The 21,081-nt window shown below is 38.1% G+C and overlaps 1 protein-coding gene across 1 annotated transcript in view; it reads left to right on the top strand.

The window, feature by feature from the left end:
- The window catches only part of LOC137652682 (ubiquitin carboxyl-terminal hydrolase 19-like), a 328,815-nt gene that overhangs the window by 202,731 nt on the left and 105,003 nt on the right, over nt 1–21,081 (top strand). The window contains exons 13-14 of the mRNA XM_068386089.1: nt 1,247–1,459; nt 17,581–17,938. Of these exons, the coding sequence (XP_068242190.1) occupies nt 1,247–1,459; nt 17,581–17,938 (571 nt within the window). The remainder of the gene's footprint in view (nt 1–1,246; nt 1,460–17,580; nt 17,939–21,081) is intronic.

Here is a 21,081-nt window from a genome sequence, read left to right as displayed (position 1 = left end):
AAAAGTTGCAGCAAATGTTTTTATTTTGAACAGGCTTACATAAGTCCTTTTATAGTTTATATATCAAATATCTGTTTTAATGCTGTTAATGTTTGTAAAATATTTTATTTTAATTTTTCATTACTTCGTATATCATTTATTTATTTCCTCATTTCCTTTCCTCACTGGGCTATTTTCCCCTGTTATTGTTACTATTATTATTACTAGCTAAGCTACAACCCTAGTTGGAAAAGGAAGATTCTATAAGCCCAAGGGCTCCAACAGGGGAAAATAGCCTGGTGAGGAACAGAAATAAGGAAATATAAAACAATACAAGTAATGAAAAGTTGAAATAAGCCCTTGGGCTTATAGCATCTTGCTTTTCAAACTCGAGTTGTAGCTTAGCTAGTAATAAAAATAATAATTTATTTTCTCATACACTTTATGCATCTTTCAGCATAACCTTAATACAATAATTGTAGATGCATGAATGAGAAGGCAGAGAAATTTAAGGAATATAACTAAGAAAAACATGCAGTAAACGTTTACTTACAATACTGTCAAGAAAGATAGAAAACAGAGCCTCATATGATTGATTAGGGAGAATTCTTAATAAGCTGACAATTATTTTTCCTTTAAAATCTTTTAGAAAAAAGTAAGTAGAGTATATAAGTACTTTGGTCAGAAAAAGGACCGGGTGCACTTGTATTTATATAAAGAATATTTTTTAGTGATAAATAGTTTTATTAGAAATACTGTTTGGAACATGAAATATAGATGTTCTCCCAGCCAAAAAAGCAATAATCTGAATTTCCAGAATTCCAAGGACAAGTCATGAGTTGCATCCCTTAAAGGTAAATGTAGATAAACCGAGCTTCCAGAGAAGCAGTGTGAACATCGAAGGAGTATAGAAATAAAATTTTAAAATAAAAATTCCATTTTTCAAGCCCCTTTTAAAGTAACTTTATTGTTTCAGTTAGTGTTGTTTTGTGTATGGTGTTATTTAAAAATGAATGCTTTCTTGTACAGTATAACTTTCCTTTGATTTTTTTTCTAGTTTAAAAGAAAATTGGAGTGTCGTTAAGAGGTCTAGCAATTACGTTGGGATTTTCATTATTCACCAGTGTATCTGTTACATAAACCCAGCAAATATTAAAGTCTGACTGACTACTGTTGGATGGTTTTAATTTTTGGATGAAATGGGACCATTGTTTATGTCTTATAATAATGGTAGAATTCTGAACAATATACTTTGCTTTATTTGCAGATCCACTGTAAGTTAGTTCCAGAGCCAGTTGGGTGCCCTTTTATAGTATCACTGCCAGAAAGTCATGCTACATATTCTCGATTGACTAGAATCATGGAAGGCTATGCTCGTTATTCAGTAGATATCTTCCAGCCTCCTGTCTTCCATGACACATCACATCGCGGTAGCACTTCCAGTATAGAGCTTTCTGGTGAAGAAAATGATGAAATGGAGGTATGTGTCGATAGATTTTATTTGTTAATGAAATTATGGACAATGGTGTAGTGGTCTACTATTGGCAACTATTAGTAATGCAACTAGCATTGCATCATTTAAACCATATAATGCAAAGGTACTTTGCCCATTTTCTGTTATTGGCCAAATTTGTGTCTGTCTGTCTGTGTTGGAAAACCTATGGAAAATGCAGTGAACTATTTTTATGAAAACTTTACCAAAAATTGGGCTTCAAGAGTAGCAACTGACTAATTTTTGGAATGTTGAGAGGTAACCTAGGAGAGTAAGGGTATTTTGTGGGACTTGATAAGTATAGACAAAGATCATGTCATGGAACTTAGTAAAGTCCTAGTATAACAAGGTTCAGATTAGATTAATATTTATCCAAATAATTATTTTTATCTGAATATAAAATTCAGCATTTCATCTTAGCTATGAAGTAAGCAAATTAACTTCCTTACCATGGGAAAGCTTTAAACAATTTCTTAAAAATATACTTGGCAAAAATAAAGTTGAAAACCGAAAAAAATCAACACTGCGCAAAATAAAGCTGAACCTCCCCCCCCCCCCCCCCCCCAAAGAAAAAAATAATTAAATTTGTGACGTAACTGTTATGGTTAGCAATAGATGTAATTTATATATTTGAAATTTAATTTTTGTTTGTAGTTTTGCATGGTACAAGAGATTTCTTTATTTCCACATCTTTTTGGATGCCCTGGAGTTTTTATGGTAAATTCTTGAAACTTTAACTTCGCATTGGAATTGAAAATTTGATGGGGAGGAGATATAAGAAAATAAATGAGATGTCCATCTTTATTACGGACATGACCCAACATTGGATGTAGGTGTTCCCAAGCCTGCTTGAATGGAGAAAATTTTTCTCCTGTAGCTATACAGGCTTTTTTCAGTCATTAGTAAGTCTTATCACAAATTCTTCTTTGATAAGCCAACTTCTAAGAGATGTAAATGGACAGAAGGCACTTGGGAAGAAAATACACGTCCAGGACAGAAAGGTTCTTGTTCCACTATACATTTTTGGACTGTAAATAAATAATATGGCTCAAGGCATTAAAGTGATAGCAATTTAGACACTTGATTCATCACTTTGGAGATTTTGTCAAGACTCCATAAAGGATCCTTATATTGGAGCACAATTTTGATTGTGCATCCGGGTATCGGACGGATATACTGAATGATGAAATCAAATGCTCTTTTTATTACAAAATTAGAAAAAAAAGGAAATCTTTATTCTTAGCTAATCAAAGATATCCATTCATCTCATCATCATCAAGGTCTACAGCTACATGTTGAGGGTTTCAAAGGAATAAAGATTGATCATAACTGCTATAAGGAACACAGAGTGGGAATCAACTGTGTTTTGATGAAATTATTTCTCTTGCAATTAAGACAACTTGGTAAATTACATACAAAAGACTAACATTGAAAAGTAAATACACTGGAACCAATCGAAAAATCTGGAAAAAAAAAATAGAATTAATACGAATCACTCTTTGTATTCTCTGGTAACCTCCTGTTTTTAGATGCCTCATGTCTACCGTAGTGGAGCAGTCCCATGGGGCCTCAGAAATAGCTGCAAAAGAGAATTTGTTATTTTGTATTCAGAGGTCGTTAAGTTGCCATTTTTAGTAAACAGTCCCTACTATTTGAATGTAGGAATAGAAATATCCTGTAATAGATTTAGTTTAAAATTTAGTTTTGGCCATCATCTAATTTCAACTTTTATGAATCCTTGATTTTGGACTTTTCTGATTTTGATAATATTGAAAGTACAAAAATTAATCTTGAGTTGATCCCAAAGTTAGTGTTTTATCATAAAACATGAATAATCATGGACTGCAAGAAAATATATTCATGATGCGAGCTAGAAAATGGGTTTCAGGGATGAACATGAGTTACCAGTACCAGAATGAGAGCTGATAGAGTGAATTTGTAAACTATCAATAATAATAAAACGGTCCAGATATCTTTAATTGCATTTTTATTTTGATTTGTCTTAGTCTTCAGCCTTACCTATATCTATATAGGGTTCCTGTTTTCTATCATCCTTTTCAATCAATTTCTCGCGGATTTGAAAACATCCTACTGAAAAAGTATTGCAATGAAGCCTTTCCAGGAAAAAGGTAAAGTTGAAAACATAATTGTTCCGTAACTGGGATACAAACTTACGCCATTTATTAGGGGTAATACTTTCGGTGGAACTGAATAGACAAGCCATTAAAATTTTAGCGAGGGTTAACTACCCATCCCACAAGTTAGGGGGAGGGGGGCTAGGTGGTCGGTAGCTTGCTACTCCTCCCACTCACACACCTGTGATTTAGCTCTCTTTACTTTTGGCTCAAAGGGATACTGGTTGTTACTACTATTCATCCTCGCATATTTTGGACTGCCATTAGTTTTTGTCTTTTAACTTTCATTTTTCTGATATATAAATACAGTACATAAAAACATTCTTAATGTTTATATATATATTATATAATATATATATATATATGCTTATATATATATGCATATATATATATATATATATATATATATATATATATATACATAAATATATACTTACACATTATATACATATATATATATATATGTGTGTGTGTGTGTGTGTACATATATACATACATATATATATATACACATTTATATATATATATATATATATATATATATATATATATATGTATATATATATATATATATATATATATATATATATATATATATATTTCTACCTCATGCTTGTGATCGAATGCTGGCCCCTTCTAATGAAAGGCCAGGTCGATACCAACCATGTCACGAGAGGCCATAAAAGAAGTCGAAACCTAACTGCTAATCTGCAGTTCAGGATTTACCTGGCGAGACATCAGTCTCTTGCCAGCGAGTTTTCCCCGACTTCCCGGCCCACCACGTGACACAATTGATAGTAATTCATTCAAATTACCCCTAATTAGTCAATATGGATAAATATCAATACAACATCGTGGTCAAATAGAAATAAATTTTTCTACCTCATACTTGGGATCGAACGCTGGCCCCTTCTAATGAAAGGCCAGGTCGATACCAATCATGTCACGAGAGGCCATAAAAGAAGTCGGAACCTAACTGCTAATCTGCAGTTCAGGATTTACCTGGCGCGACATCAGTCTCTTACCAGCGAGTTTTCCCCGACTTCCCGGCCCACCACGTGACACAATCGGTAGTAATTCATTCAAATTACCCCTAATGAGTCAATATGGATAAACATCAACACAACATCCGTGTTCAAATAGAAATAAATTTCTACCTCATACTTGGGATCGAACGCTGGCCCCTTCTAATGAAAGGCCAGGTTGATACCAACCATGTCACGAGAGGCCATAAAAGAAGTCGGAACCTAACTGCTAATCTGCAGTTCAGGATTTACCTGGCAAGACGTCGGTCTCTTACCAGCGAGTTTTCCCCAACTTCCCGGCCCACCACGTGACACAATTGATAGTAATTCATTCAAATTACCCCTAATGAGTCAATATGGATAAATATCAACACAATATCGTGTTCAAATAGAAATAAATTTCTACCTCATACTTGGGATCGAACGCTAGCCCCTTCTAATGAAAGGCCAGGTCGATACCAACCATGTCACGAGAGGCCATAAAAGAAGTCGGAAACTCGCTGGTAAGAGACTCATAGTCTTTGAGTGATTTCGCCTAGGGCTCTGATCCCGAGGTCGTTAAGAGAATCCAGACTTTAATGTATTAATATATATGGCTTATTTGAAATATGAAAAAACACGTTTAAATGGGGAAAAATTTATCATTAATTGAATGCAAAGTCCCAAACCTATCAATTAGCTATGATGGTGAAGATGGGTTGATTTCAATTCTAAGTACAGAAAACCTGAATTTGACAGGTATATGTACAGAAGAATTGTCATTGACTTTTATCTTTCTTCGTGGCTGAGTGGCATGGTCACTGGCGTACAGGTGTCCTGGACCAGGGTTCAAATCCCGGCCGGTCTGATACTATAGTCTTTGAGTGATTTCGCCTGGGGCTCTGATCCCGAGGTTGTTAAGAGAATCCAGACTTTAATGTATTAATATATATGGCTTATTTGAAATATGAAAAACACGTTTAAATGTGAAAAAATTTATCATATATATATATATATATATATATATATATATATATATATATATATATATATATATATATATACAGTATATATGTATATGTATGTATGTGTGTGCATATATATATATATATATATATATACACACATGTATATAAATATATATATTGACATATCACTCGGCCAGAAAGCTATTGTCTCTGTGTGATTTCGCCTGAGGCTCAGGGCCCGAGGTCGTTGAGAAAATCCAGACATAAATGTATAAAAAATATATGGCATATATGAATATGAAAACCACATCCAATTGTGCAAAAATGTATCATATACATATATATATACATATATATATATATATATATATATATATATATATATATATATATATATATATATATATATATATATATATATATATACATATATATATACATACAGTGGAACCTCTACACACGAACGTATCTACATCCGAATTTTCCAACATCCGAAGTAAAATTCGAGCAAATTTTTTACTACACCCGAATTTTATTTCGACACACGAAGTAAACATTACGCCATTGAGCGTCGAGTGCTCAGTTCTCTATTCTTGTGTGTATCGAGTGGTTGTCCTCTGTTTGGTCTGTTATTAACAGTGCTTATTTTCTTCCTTTTCTCACATTTCCTTTTTGATTTTACCTATAATCATGGTGCCTAAGAAGCTAAGTTTCAGTACAGGAAGAAGGCAATTCTTTCATTAGAATTGAAGCAAGAAATTATAGAAAAACATGAGAGCAGTGTGCATGTGAGTGATACTGTATGGCTAAACAATATGGCCGGAATAGGCCTATGATCTCGAGGATCATCAAGCTGAAGGCAGCCATTAAAGCAAATAACCATCGAAGGGGATCACCATTATTACAAGACATCTTAGCAATACCCTGGAAGAGATAGAACGCCTTTTGTTGATAGGGATAAAGGACAAAGAGATTGTTGGCAACGATCATTTGTGAGAAGGGCCAGCGTGATGAACAGAAAGAAAGAAAAAAGTGAAGCAAAGAAAACCATGATGGCATTAACAAGCTCTTTTAAATAAGACTTCTCTCTTTTTCTGTTTCTCTCTTTTTCTGTTTCTCTCTAAACATAGCATTAACATGTTCTTTAAATAAAATATCTCTCTCTCTCTCTCTCTCTCTCTCTCTCTCTCTCTCTCTCTCTCTCTCTCTCTCTCTCTCTCTCGTTCTTCTTCGCTGTTATAGTGTTAGATACGTCTATTATTTTTTTTCAGAGAGAGAGAGAGAGAGAGAGAGAGAGAGAGAGAGAGAGAGAGAGAGATTAAACAAAAATGTGTTTAGAGTACATATGATTTTTAACAGCGTCAACGAGTTGAAAAACAATTAAATGTAACTAAGAAAGTAATAACAGCTAATCTGAATTCCTTTATTAACTAAAACAAATATTGATACAAACACACTCGTGTGGGTATGCACAAACACACACACAGGTGCAAAAATTGCTACGCAGTAAGAGAGACGGTAGAGATGGTGACTGCGATAACATACCGTAACTCGTCACTGAAAGTGATGAAATTAAAAAATCAAAAGAAAGAAAAAAATATGAAATATAAAAATAAAAAAATATAAATAAGCTAAGTTAGATTAAAATTTCCGTAGTGTTAGTTATGGTATGTTATCGCAGTCACCATCTCTACCTCCTCGCCGATCGTGTCTCCTCGTGCGTGTGCGTGTGTTTGCGCATACGCACACGAGTGTGTTTGTATCAATATTTGTTTTAGTTAATAAAGGAATTCAGATTCGCTGATATTATTTTTTTAGTTACATTTAACTGTCTTTCAACTCGTTAACGATGTTAAAAATCATATGTACACAACACATTTTTATTTAATCTCTCTCTCTCTCTCTCTCTCTCTCTCTCTCTCTCTCTCTCTCTCTCTCTCTCCTCTCTCTCTCTCTCTCTCTCTCTCTCTCAGAAAAAATTAATAGACGTCTCTAACACTAACAGTGAAGAAGAACAAGAGTGAGAGAGAGAGAGAGAGAGAGAGAGAGAGAGAGAGGGAGAGAGTGAGAGAGAGAGAGAGAGAGTATATTTAAAGAACATGTTAACACCATGTCTACCTTCTCGCCGATCGTCCGTCTCCTCCTTGCGCAAATCCTACACCTGCGTTGGCCTGTCTCTGAGGTAAAGTGGCAATAAAACACATTTTTTATTATTTCTTTATAATTATCTTTTTTACATGCTTCTTTCATATTATGCAGTTATGTTATTGTTATGTGTAATCATGTGTAGCCATTTATTAAGGATTTATTATGGGTTTTTAGGCTGAGGAACGAATTAAATGAATTACCATGTATTCTTATGGGAAAATTCGTTTCTACATCCGATCATTTTCTACATCCGAAGTTGGTTGTGGAATGAATTAAATTCGTATGTAGAGGTACCACTGTATGTATATATATATATATATATATATATATATATATATATATATATATATATATATATATATATATATATATATATATATATATATATATATATGTAAGTTTCTTTTTCAGTGTTTGTGCTGTGTGTCATTATAACGTAATACGTTAGGTTCTCAAGACACTTGTGTAAGACCGGAAAACCTTTCCTTCCTACCTTTCCCCCTTGGTCCATCGGTCATCCCGTCGGCGGATAACCTTCCGTTGACTCGGCCGCCATCGCAGGGTAATCATCGTCGTTTAGACCTACCTTGTTCAACTGTTATCATCGCCTTTCCCTGTACAATGGAGAACATAACGATTTACTGTGGGAAGGGAGTGTGGCTTTTCAGAGCTGGACTTGGGTCTTTTTCTTCTCAAGGCCTTTCACCTTTCATGGGCTTCCCTATACTTTCTCATTCGTAGGCTAGGTTGTTCTTCCGTTTTTTTTTTCTTAATTATTTAAGTGAAATTGTAATTTTTTTTGTAATTTCACTTTTCAGCTTCTTCATTGCGGGTAACACTTCCCGCCTGAGAATCCAGTGGTTCTTCTAATTAGTGAATATTTTCAGCTGATTTAAATAATTGTAATTCCTGTTTTATTATAGTTATTCTCTACTCTCCTTCTCCCGTAGATGTTGACCGGGGAAGGGAGTGTGCATTTCTTTTTTTGTTTGTTCCCTCGGTGGTCTCCTTTCCCCTCGCGGACTAGGTGTTCCTCCCGAGGGAGTTTTTTGTTACATAATTTTTTATTTTTCCCCAGTTAGCAATACGTTTCTTCTTTGTTCGACTAAGAGCGCCGACGAAGTAGAGCTGTTCCATTCATGCCAGGGGAATCTGCTGTCACTGCCGGCCCCTAGAGGATGTCATCAGAAGGCATCATCCCTTCTCCTTAGAAGTGCGCCCGTGGCAGCTCCTGATCAGCACTCCATCTTCGAGGAACTAGCTCTGGCTATGCATCCTCAGCAGCGCTCCTGGCAGATCATCTAAGAGCGTGGCCAGGAGGTTTGCCTCCAGGGTTTGGACTACTTAACCTTCCGACGGAGGGTTTTCCTCCCCAGATGTTGTGGTGTTTCTCCCTTCCAAGGTAGAACTTTCCTGCATCTTCTTCATCACTTCATCAACTTCGACTGCTGTTGCTGTCTTCGCCTAGACTACGCTCCCCCGCTTTGCTGAGTCTATTTTCCTTTGGGGCCAGAATATGGTTTTAGGGTAGTCTCCTGTGAAGTGATCATCTCTCTCGTTCACGAGAGGGACCACTCATAGAGACTCCTCTTTAGAGGATTGCTACTGCTGAAGGTTAGCTTGCTGATCCACCAGCCCCCAGAAGTTGTCATTCCTTCTCCTTAGAAGTATGCCTTCACCTCTGGTGATAAGATGCCTCTTTGGCTCTTCAGCAACGCAGCCTTCCCACGAAGAGGAGCCTCCTCCTGCATCGTCTTCTGGCCCTCGACCTTTGCCATTCCTGGAGCTTCTCCTTACGATGCTGCTGCTAGTCCTTGAACTTTGGCCTTGGACTCTTCTGTGGCGAACGATCCCCTTCAGAGGTTGTTCGCCCTTCCAAAGAGCACATCCCTGTTGCAGATCTGTCTTCTGAGCTCCTGTCTCAGACGTCACTTGCCCCCCACGTACGCATCCTCCATCGCAGTGTTTCAGACCTTTGGCTGGATGCCAGTGCTCTCCAACACGCCCGTGCTCATCAGTGCACCAGCGCTCACCAACATCTCGTCAACGCTCTCCAGTATGCCAGCGCTTTCCAGCTTGTCAACGTTCTCCATCGCATTGGCGCTTCAGCACTCTCCATCGCATCAGTCCTCTCCTGCGCTTCAAGCTCTCCAATGCCCCAGCGATCTCCTGATCGCCGGCGCTCTCCAGCATGTTTTTTCGCAGTTCTCAGCACCAGCGTTTGCAAGCTCGCCAGCGTTCACCAGTTCATCCACACTCGCAAACACTCTCCTCTGAGCCAGCGCTCGGCTGCGGACCTACACTCACCCGTGCACCAGCGTTCTCCAGCTTGCCAGCTCTCGGCTGCGCGCCTGCGCTCACCTGCGTTCTCCGGCTCACCAGCGCTTGCCTGCTCGCCAGTGCTCTCCAGCGCTCAAGCGCTCGCCCAACGCTCCAGCACTTGCGCACTTGTGCAAGAGGCAAAATGAACGAAAGGGAAAACTTTTTTGACAGGTCACCATCACCCCATTCCTCTCCCCGCAAACGCATTACAGCGCGCCGGCCGGGAAAACAGGGAAGAGGCTTCTCAGAAGGATTCAAGATCTCGAAAATTCCATCTTCGAAGGCGGATCCATCGCTTCAACCATCGGTGGAGACTCCTTACAGGGAACCCTTGGTCCTTTCCTCTTCAGGAGGTTTTTCTGACAGAGCTGCCCATCATTAGTTCGCCAATCTCTAATTGCCAGTTCGCCGATCACTAGCTGGCTGTCCGCAGTTGACTTGTCTGCCAATCGCCGATTACTAGCTCGTCTTCCACCAATGAGAAATAATTAACCGGCTGATCGCTAGATCACCGCGTGCTAGCTCAACTTTCTCTGATCATTGACCTCTAGTCTCACCAATTGCTAGCGTGCCGATTGCTGATTGCTAGCCGATAACCAGTCATCAAGTTACTAGCTCGCCGATTGCTAGCTTGTCTTTCTTCGATCATCGACCTCAGTCTCGCTGATCTCTGACCCCAGCTCTCTAATAGCCAATCGTCAGCTTTCTGATCTCTAGCTCGCTGATAGTCAGCTGTTGCTAGCTCACCTATCACTAGCTTACCGTTCGCTAATACTCCGATCACCGATCACTTGATTGCCATTTACCGATCATTAGCTCAACACTGATCATTGAACCTCTCTCTACCATACGGTTCTCGATCATCAGTTCTAAGGTTCCTTTCCGAACTCCGAGCACTGATCGTCAATGGCTCACCGATCACCATCTAGAGATCATTAAAGCATTCTGCTGTTTCTCAGGGCACCTCAAGCTGATCGGCAACTCATTGATCCCCAGCCTTCTTTGGCTGACTGACCAGTCAGCCTTTGTCTGCCTGTCAGTTACCATATTTGGCTCACAGATAGCCGATTCTCTGATCATCGGCAGTTCGCCGATCACCGGCAGTTTGCCGATCACCGGCAGTTCGCCGATCACCGGCAGTTCGCCGATCACCGGCAGTTCGCCGATCACCGGCAGTTCGCTGACCGGCATTCACTGGCAGTTCGTCACTCAGACACTCTAGTCAACCTCTGCCCATTGTTCCCTAGATCAGAAGGCGAACGATGTCAGGATGCCCAAAAACTTTAAATCAATCAATCAATCAGAAGGTGAACAACACACTTCTCACTACTCGCCATTTGCCATCACACTGATCCACTAAAGCGTTCGGCAGGCGATCGACAGCCCCTATCAGCGGCTTGTCGACAAGTGACTACTCGAGAGTACTCTCCAACTGCACAGTAGCCACGAAACCCAGCCCTTGACCTTTGGTTAACATTCGCCAAAACGATGCTGTTCTAAGGAATAGCATCAACCCTGTTAGGGCACATGGTAGGGTCAAGCATTGCCTTGCCCACTTCTATCAGTTAAAGGAGTTCTCTCCCTAGGAAGAATCCTTACATAGGGTGTCGCGTCCTATCCTTTCCTCCACGAGTCAAGACCCCAGCATCAACAAATTCCTTTGCGAAAGGGTCCGCAAGGAGCTTGCTCTTTGGGCCGATGTCCACACCATGTTGGAGAACAGGGTTAAAAGAATACCGGGTTAGACCATCTCTTGAGTTACTGCGCACCTTCGTGACGTCATTGGTAACTGATTGTAAAAGAAAACGAGGAAAACAAGTTTTAGGGTCCCTCTAGTAGGTGTTTCCCCCATTGCACACACTTCTTTTTTTCGTGACCGCTGAAGATAACTTTTCCCCTAATCTTCAGGTACTTTATTATTTGAAGATTAGAAAGTCCATATGTCCTTTTAAATGCCCTCCTGCATTGTTAATCCGTGCCAAGTGTCGCTCACAAGTTAAAAATGATAGAACCTCGCATTTGTTTTTCTTTCATTACCTATTCCATTTTTCTCTTTGTTTTTATTTATTTATTTTTTTTTTTTTTGGTTAAGGAGATGAGAGAATTCTGTTTAAAACTTATACTTTTTAGTGAAAATACATAAAAAAAATTTTTTTTATATTTTCTGTAGTCTGTAGGTTTAAAGTGGAGGCTAGAGACCCTAGCATGTTTAACATTAACTGCTTTGCGATTGCAAAACTGAAGCCATTTCTGTTGCAGCTCCTGATCTCTAGGAAATTGATGAAATTTCACATTTTGGCCTTCCTTTCTCCTTTGACTTGATCTGCAGTCATACATGGAACAAGTAGCCATGACTCCTCCAGACCCAAGGATTAACGAGGATTTATCCAAAGATTAACCAGGTGGATGAAGACCACTTGGTTAAGAGAGCTTGAGTTCTTGTTGTTCTCCACAGTAGAGTCAAATAGAGACTGATAACATTTCTTAATCTGAACCCTAACGAATGCAGCCGCCCTGCGACATACGCGAGATTGTTATTTTGGTCAGAAGTGGGCTAACCCGGTATTCTTTTAACCATGGTTGGAGAAGTTCGGACAAGGGTAAGACCACAGGTCTTCATGTCCACGCTGGACCTAAAGGACGCATACTTCCAGGTCCCAAACCCTCTGACTTCAAGGAAGTATTGGAAATTCATTCTAGACAATAAGAAATAGCAGTTCAGGGCACTGTGCTTCAGTCTTTCAACAGGACCCATCCTGGGCTCACAGGATCGGCACCCGTTTCCTACATTTTCTGGATTTCTAGCTAATCCTAGCAGACTTGGTAGCAACCTTGCTCAGCACCGAAACTTATGAAGCTTTTTACCAAGATCTGGTGATCATGGTAAGCCTTGGGAAGTCTTCCGTACTTCCCTCTCAGAAGACTGGTATATCTGGGAGTGATTCGAGACACCAATTTCCACAAAAACCTTCTCATCAAAGACAGGATAACTAGGCTTAGAAAGGTCAAAACACCCTTTCTCAAGACGAAAAGAACTCCCTGCACAGAGTGGCTACGTCTCCTTGGACACCTATCATCCCTGACCCGTCTAGCTTCCAACGGTCGCCTCAGGATTCCTTCTCTCCAGTGGGGGCTTGAGTCCTATTGGAATCAGGCCTTCGAATCCCCGTACATTCTGATTCCCAGGGGACCAGAGGATTGAACGGACCTCAAGGGATGGGTGGCAGTTGAGAATCTTTGGAGGGGTGTAACCTTCTCATCCTTCCCTCCCCCAGACTTGATGTTGTGCTTACACATGAAAGGAAGGGAGGAGGGACCATCGTGCTGCACCACACGACCTCAGGCCTCTGGACAGAGTGTGAAAGTACCTTCACTTAAATCTCTTAAGAAATGAAGGCCAACTTTCCATTCCTTCAATAGCCTCATCAGTTTCTGATGGGCCACTCAGGGGTGATGAGTGACAACTCCACATAGTGGCTCACATCAACAAGGAAGAAGGAACTTGCTCGCAATCTCTTCCCATCTAAAAGTATAAGTACTAAGATGGGCCGAAGTCCGCTCGGTACCGCTATGAGCCCACTTCATTCCAGACTAGAGGAATGTGTTCACCGACAATCTAACCACAGCATCTCAGATAAGGTGTACCGAATGGTCTTTGGATCACCTTGTAGCCTACAAAGTCCTGACTTCATGGGGTTCTCCAACTGTGGATCTGTTCGCAACGCCCCTGAACCTCAGGGTTCTAGTGCTCCCCAGTCCTAGACCCCAAGGATCTCTGGCAAGAGGCATGCCAACAACGGTGGGTACAACAGCAATGTTTACGTCTCATCCCTGCTTTGTCTGAAGAGAAGGATACTCAACAAGGCTAGAGCATCGGTCAGCCTCTCAAGGTCTCCTATAGCTCCGCTATGGCATTATGCGGAATGGTTTCCAAACCTTCTGCAGCTCCTTATAGAGCGTCTAAGAAAACCCTCTCCACATCACAGACAACCACACTTCGACATCTACCACACGCTATAGCTTCGCTATAATTGCACGCCTGGAGACTACTCAGCACCTCTTCTCTCAGAGTGGTTTTTAGCAATAAGTTGTAAAGAGGTTGTCTGGATATCTGAGGAATTCTTCAGCATCAGTCTACCAGGCAAAGTATAACGTCTTCTGTGGTTGGTGTCATGAAAAAGCGTATCTTTCCACTCAATACCTCTATTCAAGCAATAGCATATCCTCGAGTATTTGCACAAGGAAAATTCCCCCTTTCCAGTTTTGGCAGGTAAAGACGATCACAAACCTTGAGCCTCGCCTTCAAACTAAAAGGAAGGGACATCCCCGCATCGCTAGATCTTTCCTAACTTATGTGAACTTATGAATTTGCCTTTTGCCAGTTGGAATTGAGACCTCCCTTTTGGAAGATGGTTCGAGTTCTCCGCAGAGACCTCCCTACAGTTCACTTCTCCAGGCAACAAATTTTTACCTGGTTAAGAAGACAGGGTTCCTACACACTTTGACAGCACCCAAACAAGTCAAGGAACTTAATGGTCTCAATTTTGACATCGCCCATTCACGTGAAGGGTGAAGGGCAACGTTCAGTTTCGTCCCTGAGTTTGTTGCCAAGACAGCCTCCAGAGGTGGCAGATCCTAGATAACAAGTAGTCACTCGGTAACTGACGATCCAGATCATCTGTTACTGTACCCGGGGTGAGCTTTGAGGCTCTACCTCAAGAGAACAGCAACATCCCTCCCAGTAGAGTCATCAGTACTGGGAGAGACAAGAGGAGGATCACCAAAACATCGTCTGTGCTGGATTCACAGAGTCATCAATTACGCTCTGAATCCAGATCGTCCTCTCAACATGTCGACCCACGATGTCGGGCATAGCGATGTCCTTTGCCTTTCAAAGCAGATTACTCTGTGACGCAGGTCCTACAAGACGTGACCCACAGGAACTCGATACGATCTCTATCAGTCCTGTGGTGGCTGCACAACAGCTGGTTGTATACCTCAAGCTCCTTATTGGACAAGTAGCAGAAGGTTGAGGGCTTTGTTACCTGGCTTTATCTGCATGAATGAAAAGGAATGACTGGCTCTTTTTCTTTTTTTCATTCTCCCTTCTATGGGGAAAGCAGCAGCCTAGGTTCTCTGCACAAGCTGACCTCAACCACTGCGGGTAAACCATGCTCCCTTTTGTACCTAGTATTGTGTCAATACTGTTGTGCCCCCATACCCTGGCGAGGTGGTATTGGGAAAGTCTGGGTCCAACAGGTTTTCCTACAAAGTCTCGAAATAACTTTCACCTTGACAGGCACACTACTTATCTCAACACACAGCTTGCTTAGGTCGTAGACCTTGCAGAGCAGGGTTTGGCGAGGTGTAGGGTTATATTTGGTAGCAACATATTCAATACAAGGAGCCCCAGGTAAAGCCAAAAAGCCAGATTGGCAGGGACGTCCACCCTCCTAATTTGTATTTTTCCTAACGATACAAACCTTTAGCTATTTATACAAACTTACCCGCCAACTCTATCCCCCTTGAAGTCATACCTAAAATCAAAGGGAGTTAAATCACAGATGTGTGAGTGGGAGTGGTAGCAAGCTTTCCCCCCTAATTAGTGGGATGGGTAGTTAACACTCGCTAAAATTTTAATGGCTTGTCTTTACAGTTTTACCGAAAGTAATACCCATAATAAATAGCTAAATGTTTTTATCGTTAAGAAAAATACAAATTATCTACTAATTTGTCATGTCGAAAAGCAGTAGGTTTGCAACCTATCCTGAAAAGGGTAGAATTTAAAACATTCCTTGAGAACTTTATTGAAAATAGGTAGCAGCACAAATTCCAGTGGAAAAGAGATTGCTTTGAAACCCTGCTGGGACAGGTAGATTGGGGATAATCCCTGAAAAGAAGGATGGTTTGAAAACTTTGCTGAAAAAAATATACAGGAAAATAATTCCTTGACATACGAGCATAATGCATTCCAGGACCGAGCTCCTATGTCAATTTACTAGCACCTTAAGTCATTTTTTCCTGTATAAAATAACTGAAAAAAATTTTATCCGTTCCTGCCCTCTTAAAAATATCAAAATCAATTTTATAACAAGGGTAAAACAGGCTTTTAATTGTTATAATACTTTACATGCACTCACAAAATAACTTGAATGATTGCTGAACTGTGATCTGCAATAAAATGTGACTTTATTATGGAGTACTTACCTTCAAGACAGACTGTAGTGGCTAACGGCAGTGTGCGAAGGTGGAGGGAGGAAGGGAAAGAGAGAGAAATGGTACCATATTTAGTTTCCTACACATAAACTTGAAATTAACTGAACTTAGCTTGATTTCTTAAAATCTTATTCTTATCTATTTTTTATACCTTTTTATTTGTATTTTTTCATTGTTTGAGGATTGTACATATTGTCGAGGTACTGTACTCAGCTCGAAATGTCATGTCAACTCATTCACGTGGACACCACACTTATGTTTCTCGATAATTTCACGCTTCACCTCTATCGTCATCATGCGTTTTTTTTTTCATCTCACTGCCAACGTTACCACTCCCTTTCTGAGGACCCATCACTTATTATGAAGAATATTCACAAATATGCAGTTAAAATCACAAATAACACAAAGACAACACGGGATGTGTACCTAGCGCCAGCATCTCCAAGTGTGCTCGTATCTCAATGCAAAAATTTGCTCGGCGCCTTGCTCATGTCTTAAAATGCTTGTAAGTTTGGGCTCTCATATGTCTAGGTATTACTGTATTTGAAAAATCTCTTGAATAAGAATCTTTTTCTTCAGTCGTTGCTTCTTATCAGACATCTCCACCTTCTGTATTGTGTATTTTGTTCTTAAAGTTTCTTCTCCCTCTGTATGTCATTTATTAACTTCATATCTGAACTTTGGTCTTCCTTTTCCCCTCCTTCCAATCACCTCCATGTACATGACCCTTTTACAAGTATGGTCCCAATTTATTCACATTTCCAAACCACTGTAGTCATCAATGCCGAGCTATCTGCCTATCTCAACATCCTCATTCCTACCACTTCCATTTGTTCATTTTTGGTTGAAAGGCTGCTCATGAATGGCAGAGGCAAGGGACAATGACATTTTCCTAGCTAGCTGGATAATGCCCTAGTGGCTGACCATATATACATATGATCAGTGTTCAAGCCCCTTCACTACCCAAGCTAGGACTAGAGATGGACAGGAAGGTAGACCTATAGACTCCCCTAAACTCCCCATCCTTAGCTCACCTAGCAGGGACGTATCCACTAGGCCAACACAACCAAACTTCTTTATCCCCCATGTCACGGTTCCATAAACCATTGCTTGTCTGACATCTCTTTTATAGAGCTTACCGTTAACTTTCACACTGATTCTCTTGTCTCACAAGACACTGAATTATTTTGGCTTTACAGTAATGCCTATATTCTATTCAAAATAAAAAGTTATTGGTGTTTAGTAATCCTTTATTAATTTTTGAAATTTTAAAAGTTTTATGTCTGTATTCCTCAATAATGTTTTGTCTACCGTAGGTAGAGGATGGAGAAAACCTAAATAGAGGGGAAAATGGTGACATTTTGATGGATGGAGAGAGTTCGCAGACAGATTCTCAAGATCATTGGGGTGATGATGCAGCCGGTGGCAGTTGTGAAGGTGCTGTTGGTGGTGACAGTGGTGGAGGGAGCAGTGATGGTGGCGGGAGTGATGGAGGTGGCGGAGGAAGTGGTAGTGATGAACCTCCTCAGTTGTCTAGTTCTCCAAATGTTCGTGCAGTACCACCTAGAGGAAGCTTACAGTTGCCCTCTGCAACTCAGTTGTTTGTTTTGCGACCAGTGAATGTTCAAGCTCAGAACTTGTCTGCACCAAATGGGGAGCCTTTAGAGGACAAAGGTTAGTGTGTTGTCAGTTGTACTTAATTTGATATGATTTTATGTACTTGAGTCATCAAATGTTTTCTGTGAGGAATTTCTTTCTATTATAGTTGGCATTCCATTCTAGTCAGTTTTGTGTGATTGTTAGGCAGCACTGTGAATCATGTACTTAAGAGAGAACTTCTTTTATTATATGAACTTTGTTTAGAAACCGACTGATTTGTTTTTGTTACAAACTTCATGGACAATGGGTACTAAGTATTCTGTGAACAAAAATTTGATAACACCAACACGATGATACATAGGTTTTTGCAATTCAACCACTCGTTAACAATATAGTAATGAGGAACCTGACCCAATTGTATAGTGACTGTTTATTTTCAATTATATGGTGTTTGTTTGTACATTGAGTTGTTTTGACACTAGTTTTTATGTTTTATTTTGTGCTTGTTTAATGAAATACTGTAGTGTAAATACAATATATAGTAATTAATTTCATGTTTGGAAAATACAGGCATTAAACTGTGTTTTTAGTCCTTGGTAAAGAAGTTTTATATAACTGCAAGTGTAGTTTCATTTTGGGGATCTTTAAAGCTGTAAGTTGAAATTTGCTATTTGTTCTTACATGTATGCAAACATTTCATCCTTTGAATAGGGAGATGTTTTCAGTACCAGCTGGAACAGCTGTTGAATTTCTTATTGAAGTAGTTGATGACAGAGGGTAAGTGCGGGCGAGTAAGCCCATCCCTCCACATGCCGGAAGATTTTCACTTTGTTTTTCAGCGGCAACCGATATGGACATACTTCTGTGGCTTCAATCGAACTTTCTTTTTCTTTCATGGAGTGAATGTTAATTGTTGATAGCTTTTGTGATGGATGTGAAGCAAGAGGTTCGTACTTGCCGGAGAAAGGGTGTACGTTGCAATTGATATATATGTAAACCAGCTGTAGATCCATACTCTCTCTTGTTGGTGGTATGATTGGTTGCAATCATCCCTGTGTGCTGAGAGTATGTCATGTCCTCCTGTACAATGGCAAATGCAGAGGAAGAGAGCTAAGCCTTCATCATGGTGTGCCTTGGCAACATCCCAGAAGACGTATTTTGGATGGCACCCTACTTGTTCCCTGCCCCACTGGGTTGCAGCTCGGATGTCCTAGCTACTTGGAATAGATGGATGATGATCTGCTTATCCTTCCATCTTTGGCATGATTGGTGCCAGGAATTCTCCTCTGTCCTCATATACATGACAACACTTACATTACTAAACAATTCCTCTTCATCCAAGGGGTTAACTACTGTACTGTAATTGTGCAGTGGCCACTTTCCCCTTTCTAAGGGTAGAAGAGACTTTTTAGCTATGGTAAGCAGCTCTTCTAGGAGAAGAACACTCCAAAATCAAACCATTGTTCTCTAGTCTTGGGTGTGCCATAGCCTCTGTACCATGGTCTTCCACCGTCTTGGGTTAGAGTTCTCTTGCTTGAGGGTTCACTTGGGCACACCATTCTATCTTATTTCTCTTCCTTTGGTTTTGTTAAAGTTTATATAGTTTACATAGGAGATATTTATTTTAATGTTGTTACTCTTGAAATATTTTATTTTTCCTTGTTTCCTTTCCTCACTGGCCTATTTTCCCTGTTGGAGCCCCTGGGCTGATAGCATCCTACTTTTCCAACTAGGTTTGTAGCTTAGCAAGTAATAATAATAATAATAAAACCACTACTCTATTTCAATGCCCATAACACCCTTCTTTTTTTAAAATAACTAATGAACTAGGCTTTTGACTAATGTGATACCAAAACCCCCAGGGTTTGAACACCCACCTAAGTAAGAAAAAATGGATTCAAGCATTTACTCCGCAATATTGTATGACTTTATATCGAGATATGTCTTTTCAATTTTGTGGGCATGGTGAGAACGTAAATTAAGACTGGCAACTAGGCGCACAATGACGAGTGTCGACCATGATGTGGGCCCCCATGACTTTTACACCTGCCATGCCTCCGTATACACACACACACATATATATATATATATATATTCATAATATATTATATATATATACATTATATATACAGTATATATATATATATATATATATATATATATATATATATATATATATATATATATATATATATATATATATATATATATATATATATATATATATATATATATATTTATATATATATATTATATATATATATATATATATATATATATATATATATATATATATATATATATATATATATATATATATATATATATATATTTATATATATATATATATATATATATATATATATATATATATATATATATATATATATATATATATATATATATACAGTATTATATATATATATATATATATATATATATATATATATATATATATATATATATATATATATATATATATATATATATATATATATATATATATATATATATATATATATATATATATATATATATTTATATATATATATATATATATATATATATATATATATATATATATATATATATATATATATATATATATATATATATATATATATATATATATATATGTATATATATATATATATATATATATATATATATATATATATTATTATGTATGTATATATATATATATATATATATATATATATATATATATATATATATATATATATATATATATATATATATATATATATATATATATATATATATATATATATATATATATATATATATATATATATATATATATATATATATATATATATATATATATATATATATATATATATATATATATATATATATATATTATATATATATATATATATATATATATATATATATATATATATATGTATATATATATATATATATATATATATATATATATATATATATATATATATATATATATATATATATATATATATATATATATATATATATATATCTATATCTATATCTATATATACATAAAATGCAACCGTTGAATTAATATTTAGACCTAAGCTTCCATAGACTGATTAGTACAATTATTTCATATAGTATACATAACTGCTTTGGCACTATATATTGGTATGTTAGTACTGATGTATACGTAATTGTATGTTTATGGTAATAAGGTTATATGTGCATAACTATAT

This window comes from Palaemon carinicauda, chromosome 1, assembly GCF_036898095.1.
Source record: "Palaemon carinicauda isolate YSFRI2023 chromosome 1, ASM3689809v2, whole genome shotgun sequence".
Lineage (NCBI taxonomy): Eukaryota > Metazoa > Arthropoda > Malacostraca > Decapoda > Palaemonidae > Palaemon > Palaemon carinicauda.
Note: the sequence above shows the minus strand (reverse complement) of the source record. Positions and strands in the feature narration are given on the sequence as shown.